At 49.9% G+C, this 8695-nt stretch overlaps 1 protein-coding gene across 2 annotated transcripts in view; it reads right to left on the bottom strand.

The window, feature by feature from the left end:
* Positions 1-8695, bottom strand: part of Hmgxb4 (HMG-box containing 4) — a 28591-nt gene that overhangs the window by 3626 nt on the left and 16270 nt on the right. For both annotated transcript variants that reach the window (XM_004623871.2, XM_023717209.1), the window contains 4 exons: positions 7734-7815; positions 5742-5806; positions 5016-5121; positions 4408-4577 (listed from right to left, as the gene is read on the bottom strand). In XM_004623871.2, the coding sequence (XP_004623928.1) occupies positions 4408-4577; positions 5016-5121; positions 5742-5806; positions 7734-7815 (423 nt within the window). The remainder of the gene's footprint in view (positions 1-4407; positions 4578-5015; positions 5122-5741; positions 5807-7733; positions 7816-8695) is intronic.

The raw sequence follows: 8695 nt of genomic DNA, 5'->3' as shown, positions 1-8695 counted from the left end.
GTGGTGCTGGGGATCGAACCGCGGTCCCTGTGCTTTGCCAAGCTTGTTTCAAGTAGGTGCTTTAGACCACTGAGCCATCTCTCCAGCCCCCTGAACCGCATTCCTAATCCAACTCTGGCCAACACTAAGGCTGAGCTGAGCAAGCGCCTCCATCAAAATCTGTCTTTTCTTTTGTAAATCTGGAAACAAATATGCTGCCTGTCCCAAAGCTGCAGTGTGAATTGCATTAATTAATCTACGTAAACTGCGCTGAACCAGCACTGGCTGGGCGAGCACCGAGCAAATGTCAGCCGTTAGCAGCATCACTCCTCACCTCTGCCCTAGCACTCATCACACCTAATGTGTTACACACCTTGTGTCCCTCAAGGACAGGAGCTATGTGCACCTCTCCCGTCTCACTAGGAATGATGTCCCGCTCAAGATCCTGACAGGCTCTGTGGAGGGCGTTCCCACAGCAACTGGAGCTCATGCGTGCGCTCCAGGCCACACTCAGCGAACACCCACCAAGGTCCCACCTTTGTTCTGTCTAGACCATGGCCCCAGTGCGTCCCAGCTCTGGTCTCTTTTTACCAGCAATCTAAGCAGCACATCTCAGAGAAAGCCAGTAGTTCTGCTCACACCTTCCCTACTCAAAAGGATTTATTTGGCAGTCGTGGGAACTAAACCCAGGACTATTGTACTAAGCTATATCTTCTGATCTTTTCTTTTTTTCTTCCTGTATTTAGGACAGGGTCTACAGGGTCTTACTACATAACTTGGACTCACAGTGATCCTCCTGTTTTCAGCCTCCCAAGTACTGGGATTATAGGTGTGTGACACCACGCCCAGTCTCCTGATTTAAAAAAATTAGTTTTTACTTTTTTGCAGTCAGCTCAGCCCACCCTAGGGGTCCCAGGGCTGGCACAGCATGAGGTGCCGGGGATCGAACTGCAGTCCCTGTATGCCTGCCTAAGCAGGCGCTTTAGACTGCTGAGCTATCTCGCTAGCCCCTTAAAAAAAAAAAAAGTTGGCCTTTGTCCTCACTGTCCACATCTGCAGTCACAGGGCTGTGGTGTGGGGCAGGGATATGCGTGCGCCAAGCCTTGCTGCAGCCCTCCCTGCCCCCGTCCCTCGTCCCCTCAACCCTGGGTCCCTTACTGCGGACCCCCCTGCCCCTGTCCCTCGTCCCCTCCACCCTGGGTCCCTTACTGCGGACACCCCTGCCGTCCCTGGTCCCCCTCACCCCCGGATCCCTTACTGCGGACCCCCCTGCCTCCGCCCCTTGTCCCCTCCACCCTGGGTCCCTTACTGTGGACCCCCCTGCCTCCCCGCCCCTCGTCCCCTCCACCCCGGGTCCCTTACTGCGGACCCCCCTGCCTCTGCCCCTCATCCCCTCCACCCCCGGGTCCCTTACTGTGGACTCCCCTGCCTCTGCCCCTCGTTCCCCCACCCCCGGGGCCCTTACTGCGGACCCCCCTGCCCCCGTCCCTTGGCCCCTCCACCCCCGGGTCCCTTCCACATCAGCAGCTCTCTCATGCTTCCTCTTATCTATGTCCTCTTTTGTTCCTTAACCTACTTAACAGTGGCTTTCTCACACGAGAAACCATGCAACATTTAAACCATGTCTGGTGTTTTACTGAGCACTATGGTCTTAAAGTGCACCCATTTTCCTACCAATGACTCAAAGCATTCGGGCCTGAGAGAGTCAATAAAATCCCAAAGGTTCAACAGCTAGGGCTGGCCAAATGGCTCAGTGGCTTAAAGCACCTGCAAGCGGGCGCAGGGGCCTGGGCTGCACTGAGAAGGCCATCGAGGCTGGGCGTGGTGTTGTGCACATACACTCCCTGATTCTGGGAGGCTGTAAACAGGTGGATCACTACGAGTCCAATCTAGTAGTGAGACCCTTCCCTAACATACAGAAAAAAGAACAGCAGCTATTGTGAAAGGGAAAGAAACTGCTCAAAGGGAAGGAACAACTGGGATGAGGGAAGGAGAAAAAGAAAGAAGGGAAAAATACATATATCAGCATATACCCAGGACAGCTTGGATAACTGTACTGCTGATTTCCACTGGTCTATGAAAGCGTAGTTAATGCTTAAAAAATTTTTTTGACCAATTTTGCATGGTTTTATCTGGTAATCTGAACTACTTTGAAGACAACAATATGGGATATAACAACCATATCAAATTCCTAAAAAAATTTTTTTTCTGAGGCAGGGTTTTGCTAAGCTGCTCAGCTGTCAGGCTGAGCATGAATTTACAACCCTTCTGCCTCGGCCTCCAAAGCAGTGGGATTACAGTGGTGTGTGCCACAACACCTGGCCAGATGGGCTTACTGAGGTACGCGACAGCCCAAGCCGTGCAGGTAAAGAGCAGTGTGAAGATGCATGCCAGGACTAACTAAACTCCGGGAGTGAGTGGGCTCAGAGAGGGAGGGCTGTGACTGCGAATGAGCCGGGGTTTCTTTAGGGGCTGGCAGTGAAGGCTCAGTGTTCTAAACAGAAATGAACATCCACTAAGTTCCACACTTAAAAAGGGTGTGCTCTCTGTATGTGAATCCTATCTCAGCATGGCTTAAAATGTAGATTAGAGAATCTATAAAGGCTTTTTTTTTGGTTCCTCGAATGCCTTCAGGCACTTTTGGCCAGCTGGAGACTTGTGAGGTTCGAACTCCAGCAACCTGAGCCTGACAGCTTTGTGGAAGCAGCCACTTAAAGACCTGAGCTAGGGCCAGGCCCCCAAAATGGAATAAGGCTTTTTTTTTTTAGAGAATCTATAAAGTCCTTTCCCTTTTCTGATTATGGTGCTGTTCCTTATCAATGGTCTCTCTTTCTATGTTTCAGTTATCCAAGTTCATCTTGGTAAAAAAAATAATTAAATGGAAAATTCTCAAAATAAATAATCCTAAGTTTTATAATCTTTTCAAAATTTCTTTATTTGGTACAGGGTCTCACTGTGCAGCTCGAGCCTGTAGCAATGCCCGCCTCGCCTCCCTAGCACGGGGACAACAGGCCTGGTTTTGGTGGCCGGCACTGCGTGCCAGGTCTCTGCACTTGCCAGACGGGGGCTGACGCTGCTATCTCCCCAGCCCAGCCCTGAAGTTTAAATTGCACGCTCTTCTGAACAGTAGGAGGCCACTCCGTCCAACTCTGCCTGGCCAGGGGCCCTGGCCCCCTCTTCAGCACATCTGTGGGGTTAGACACTCAGTCCACTACGTGTCATGGTGGCGCTGTGCTCACACCAGGGTCATGTACTACTGGTGGCTGAGGTGCTCCTAGGGGTCTGAGGGAAATGCCCGAAAGGAGGCTACTGTCCTCTGTCAGTGTAACTCACTCATGGGAACTCTTCGCCAGAACCAGCTTGTCTCGATAATTGCATAAACTTCCTGCTTTTCCAATTAGATGCTAAGTTTCTTGCTGATAGGCACACTGTATATGCAGATTTTTATTCCCCAAGTTATTAGAATAATGCCTTAATATTCACCAAACACTCGTTACCCTACGTGGAAACATCTGAATGTGGAAGGCACTGACAACAAAATATCGTCTCAGTTTTTAGCAAACATAAGAGTGGTTAAGTATGAAAAGATCATAAGCTTTTTTTTTTTTTTTGATACAAGGTCTCATTATGCAATTCCAACTCATAGTGATCCTCCTGTCTCAGCCTCGCCAGCACATGCTACCATGTCTGATTTCCTGGCTGGCACAGTGTACCCAGCATGGCATGTGGTACTGGGGGGCCAAACTCAGGACCTTTGCTTGCCAGGCAGGCGCTTAGGCCACTGGGCTGTTACCCCAGCCCAAGGCTATATTCTGAAAAACTGAATCATCTGAGTATGAATCTACAGGAATGTGCCAGTTGTTTCCACACCACCTGAATTTTCAGAAATTAGCTAGAGAACTGAGGTACCGCTTCACCTCATATGGCTGGTGGTGTTTTATTTGCCAAAGCATGGGACTAACTCCGCTCAGGAGCTGACCTCTTATCAGAACTAAGAGGTGAGTGTGGTGTTAGCGAAGGGCAGCGTGGCTGGAAGCCGGGTGCAGGAAGGCAAGTGTGTGTGGCTTTGCAGGTTGAGTGATTCTGAAAGCACAGCTCGCAGGGCAGAGATCCGACCGAGCCTTGCACTTGTGATCCTCTTGCCCCAGCCTCTCGAGTGCTGAGATTATGGGGTGCACCACCACACCCTGCTACACTGTCTTTAAAGAATAAAAATCAATCATAGGGAATTTTAACTTCTCTTCACGCTACTGTTATACCAGAACGTGCTACTGTAAACTTAGGGGCCAAAGGCAGATCGAGTTTCTAGACACTGCCATTGCCATGGTGTCTTCTTCACTGTCCCCTGCATGCCTGGCAGGACCAGCACAAAGCTGCTGCCAGTGGAAGCAGTGGGTGTGCCCTGGGGCCACACTGCAGGGCGCTCACCTCTGTCTCCTGCAGGCGGTGTCCGATGAGGCTGAGGGACTCTCCCAGCAGCTGAAGGTGTGCAGCCACGTCAATGGGCTCTGTCTCGGGAGCTCTGGCTGGTGACGCAGGGAACAGCACTGTGGTGGGCAGGGACTTCTTTTGGGGTGACAGGACTCCTGCAGAAGGAGCTGAGAACAACGGGGGTAGAGGAGAGGTGAAACTCACCCGCTGTCCTCAGTACTGCAGAAACACTGCTCCCAACCCTCCCTCCTTCCCAAGTCTACTGAGCACCAGCAAGGCTATGGCTGTCTGTGTGGCCTGTGAGCCAGGCAGCTCTACACTGTTAAAGGGTTGTGGGGAGACACGAACCTGGGACAGAGCATGCATATGGCACGCAGGCCTGGCTCATCACCTTCTGGGTCTTTACAGGAGGTCGGCTGGCCCTTGACTTATTTATAGTTTCTAAATCTGAACACCTTTTTTGCTGCCTGTAACATCCAACAACAACATGTGGAGTCTGATGTCTACTTTTAGGACAAGCTATTCTCCCAATTTTCTAGCAAGGCAGTAGACTTCACAGAGCTCTGGAGGAAGGCGGTGAGCACCAGAAAGGAGCTGTTTGCTACCTCTGACTTTGGTGGAGCCTTCTGAGACAGACGCTTTTCTTTTCACAGTTGTAGCTTCCGCTTTGTTCTGTTTATGCTGCAGATACTGAGCTTTCTGCTTCCAAATCTGCAATCAGATTAGTGTGCAAATTAAGAGACAAAACACAGAAGGGAAAGCAGTCCTGGTAGAACAAGGAGAAGAACAGAGTGGGCAGGGGCTGATGAGATGGCTTTGGCCTACTGTTCATTGACATTTAAGCCTGGAAAACCGAACATTCCTCCTGCTAATGGCTGACCTCAGCACTAAGGGAACACACGGTGGATGAGACCTGAGCCACAGTAAATGCCTGGCCATCGTCCAGGTAGAGCGTGCACGACTCTGGCATGATCCTAGACGTAGGGTCCACTATGTGGCCATGGGCCAGGAGGACAGTGTCCTCAGCATTCCTGGCTCTCAGGCCCTGCAGTAAAGACTGTGACGCTTGCCCTCCTGTACCACTTTTTTCACTACCCAGGTTAGCTCTCCTTTTGGCCTATTATAAAGTGATTGGAAAAATGAGCCCCAGCTAAAGAAGACGGGCTCCCTCCAGCCGGCCCTTCAGCACGGCAGCCAGCACTGGCAACACCAACGCCTGCTGCCAGCACTTTCTGCGCTACTCTCACAGCGGTGCAACTGGGTGCTCTGCAGGAGAACCGTGCACTTACAGGCCAACCTGTGGGAGGCATGTTTGCTGCAAGGGCACTCACCAGTTTGTCCTTTTCTGGCAGCTGTTTCCACACCTCAGCCAGCTTTTTACTCAGTTCCCCAAAATCTGGCATAAAAGAGTAAAAATCAAACCACACATTATGTAACAAAGTAGAAGACAGATAGGAGCAGAACTGGTCAACTTTTTTTGGACAGTCTCACCATACAGTCCAGGCTAAGCTTGAAATAGTGATCCTCCTGTCTCAGCCTCCCATGTGCTGGGGTGATAGGCATGTACCATCAAGCCCAGTGAAAAAAGGCTTTTGAAGATCAGGTTGAAAGGTTAAAGGGTTAGCCAGAGAGCTCAGCAGACTGAGCGCCTGCCTGCTTTGGTAAGCGCAGGGACCAGGGTTTGATCCCTGGTGCGGCATGCTGCCCCGCCCCTGGGGCGCACGGAGACTGCGAATGAGTCCAGGCGTGGTGGCACACACCTGTAATCCCAGCACTGGGGAGGCTGAAGACAGGATCGTTACGAGTCTGAGCTGTGTAGTGAGACCCTGCACCAAATGCATAAATGAAAAAAAAAAAAGTTGGAAAACTCTTTAAGAAAATCAAGCCAAACCCCCATCACTGTTTGTCTAATATTTATACCAGAAAAGGATGTTTTGGTGGTGGTAAGAAGGCTCAAACCTTCACACACTACTCTTGGGACTTATTCCTGAGGCGTCTCTCCATAGTTTTTTTTTTCTGGCGGAACCGGGGATTGAACTCAGGCCCTTGTGCTTGCCAGGCATCCCCATGGTTTTTCAATGCAACCTCGTAAGACAAGGCCTGCAAGCTAGGTCAAGGGTCATATTCTACTTAGAATTTTTTTTTTTTTGGTACTGGGGATCAAACTTGGGACCTGGTACTTGCCAGGGAGGCACTTATGCTGCTGAGCAATATTCCCGGCCCTCTACATAGAGTTTGTTAAATAATATTAAGCTTCTAGTAAATATCTGAATGGTCAGAGCTAAAGAACTTTCCTATAGCAGCCAAGAAGCACCCCTAGGTTGTGATACCACCCTTCCATCTGTACAGCAAACCCCACCCCCAATTCTTTTCCTCTTTTCTCTTTGGCTTTTGAGACAGGGACTCATTACAAAGTTCAGGCTGGCCTTAAGCTCACAACGTAGCCAAGTTGGCTCCAAGCTCACTGTAATCCTCCTGCCTCGGCTGCCAGAGTGCTAGGACTGCAGGCGTGTGGCACCACACCTGACTGTCTTGTGCTTTAGGATGTCTTTGGGTATATACCATAGCAGCCCGTGGAGGGGCAGAGCAGGCAAGCGAGACACATGCAGGGTAGGGGACTAGCCCAGGTCTGGGGAGTGTTTCCTCATCTCCCCAGGCTGCAGAGACAAACATGAACAGTGCTGTGCAGGCTACTGTGTCTAACTCTACACCTAAGGGCAGTCTGAGACAAAGTCCATGTCAGAACCCTGGAAACACACACACACACCAATATGTGCAGCATGCTTTATAATATTTATTTTTTATAGCTTCCAGGCCCAGCCAAATAGCTCAGTGGAATAAAGCGCCTGCAAGCATGTGCAGGGGCTCAAGGTTCCATCCCAGGGCCCACCATGCCGGCCCCGCCCCTGGGGTGCTCTGAGATGGCAATTGAGGCTGGGCGTGGTGGTGCGTGCCTGTAATCCCAGCTCTTGGGAAGCTGTAAACAGGTGGCTCACTAGGAGTCCCATGTAGTAGTGAGACCCTGAACACCCTGTAGACCCTTCCCGAAGATAAAAAAAAAAAAAAAATTTACAGCTTCCTTTTTTTTTCAGTTTAACACACTAACAAGAGGGCTGGTGCCACGAGTGGCTAGGGTGGCATGTACTGATGGGACCGCCATGCATGGACTGCTGGCAGGAGCATGCTGAGAGGTATGAATGGGATCATGAAGCGAGGGCGTGAAGACAGCTTGCAAGACAGAGATACGATCTGCGTCCCAACGCGGAAGGCAGCCACACCGACTGCAGACACAAGGGAGGAGAGCTGGAGGTGTGCGTTCTTACCTATCCCTGGGTGCTCAGCCACAATGCTCACGCGGTACTCCTTACAGAACACCTGGTAGGCCGACATATTCTTCTTTTTTGGCTAGTGCCACAGAGAACACAGAACAAGGCAAGAGTTGATCAGAACCCAAGTGTAGTGATGCTGAACATATGTTGACAAAACAGAAGATACTGTACCTTTTCATTCACGAGAGGCACCACACTACTTATCAGCTTTCTGAGACAGGATAACCTCTTAATCCATGATACTTATCTCTCCGGGGCTTTATGTTTACAGGTTACTGGTAGGCTTCCCAGGTTGCCGCAGCTACACACTTTATTATCTGGGAAGCCTTCATTCTGCCTATAGCACTCCTGTGAGAGGGATTCTTTTAGGGTTAAGTGCTTCTTTGAAAATCAGAACCACACGGGCCAGAAATCCAAGAGTGAGAACTACATCCTTTTTGTTTCTCTGGTACTGAATTCAAATCTTTTGTTTTGTCTTGTTGAAACGGGTTTTGCTATGTAGTTGAGGCTGGCCTTGAGCTCACAGCGATCCTCCTACCTCAGCCTCCCAAGTGCCGAGACTGCAGGTGGGTGCCACCATGCTCGGCTCTGATTTCTAATCTTAATTGTAGTTTCCCTGACCCTACTTTCACTACATTTGGGGCTTACCATTACTTTATTATCACACTTTCACGGTGCACATGAGGATAGCTAAGTGAGGCCACTTTACCTCGTGCTCTGTCCTGCTGGAACACATTTATTCTGCACTGTATCACAGCAATGGCAGTGTGGATGGGTTTTAATAAACAAAATTCTCACTTTTAAAGCCATTTCAACAAGAAATACATAAAAAAAAGATTATATTAGTATGTACTTTACTTCACAGCTCCCCACAGATGAAGAAAATGTATGGGTTCCTACTGGGAAGGGGAATTAGATTAGTTACCTGGACAAATCATTTTTTTTTTTTTTTTTTT

Source organism: Octodon degus, unplaced genomic scaffold (assembly GCF_000260255.1).
Source record: "Octodon degus isolate 3935 unplaced genomic scaffold, OctDeg1.0 scaffold00004, whole genome shotgun sequence".
NCBI lineage: Eukaryota > Metazoa > Chordata > Mammalia > Rodentia > Octodontidae > Octodon > Octodon degus.
The sequence above is the reverse complement of the archived record's forward strand: the minus strand, read 5'-3'. Positions and strand labels throughout refer to the sequence as shown.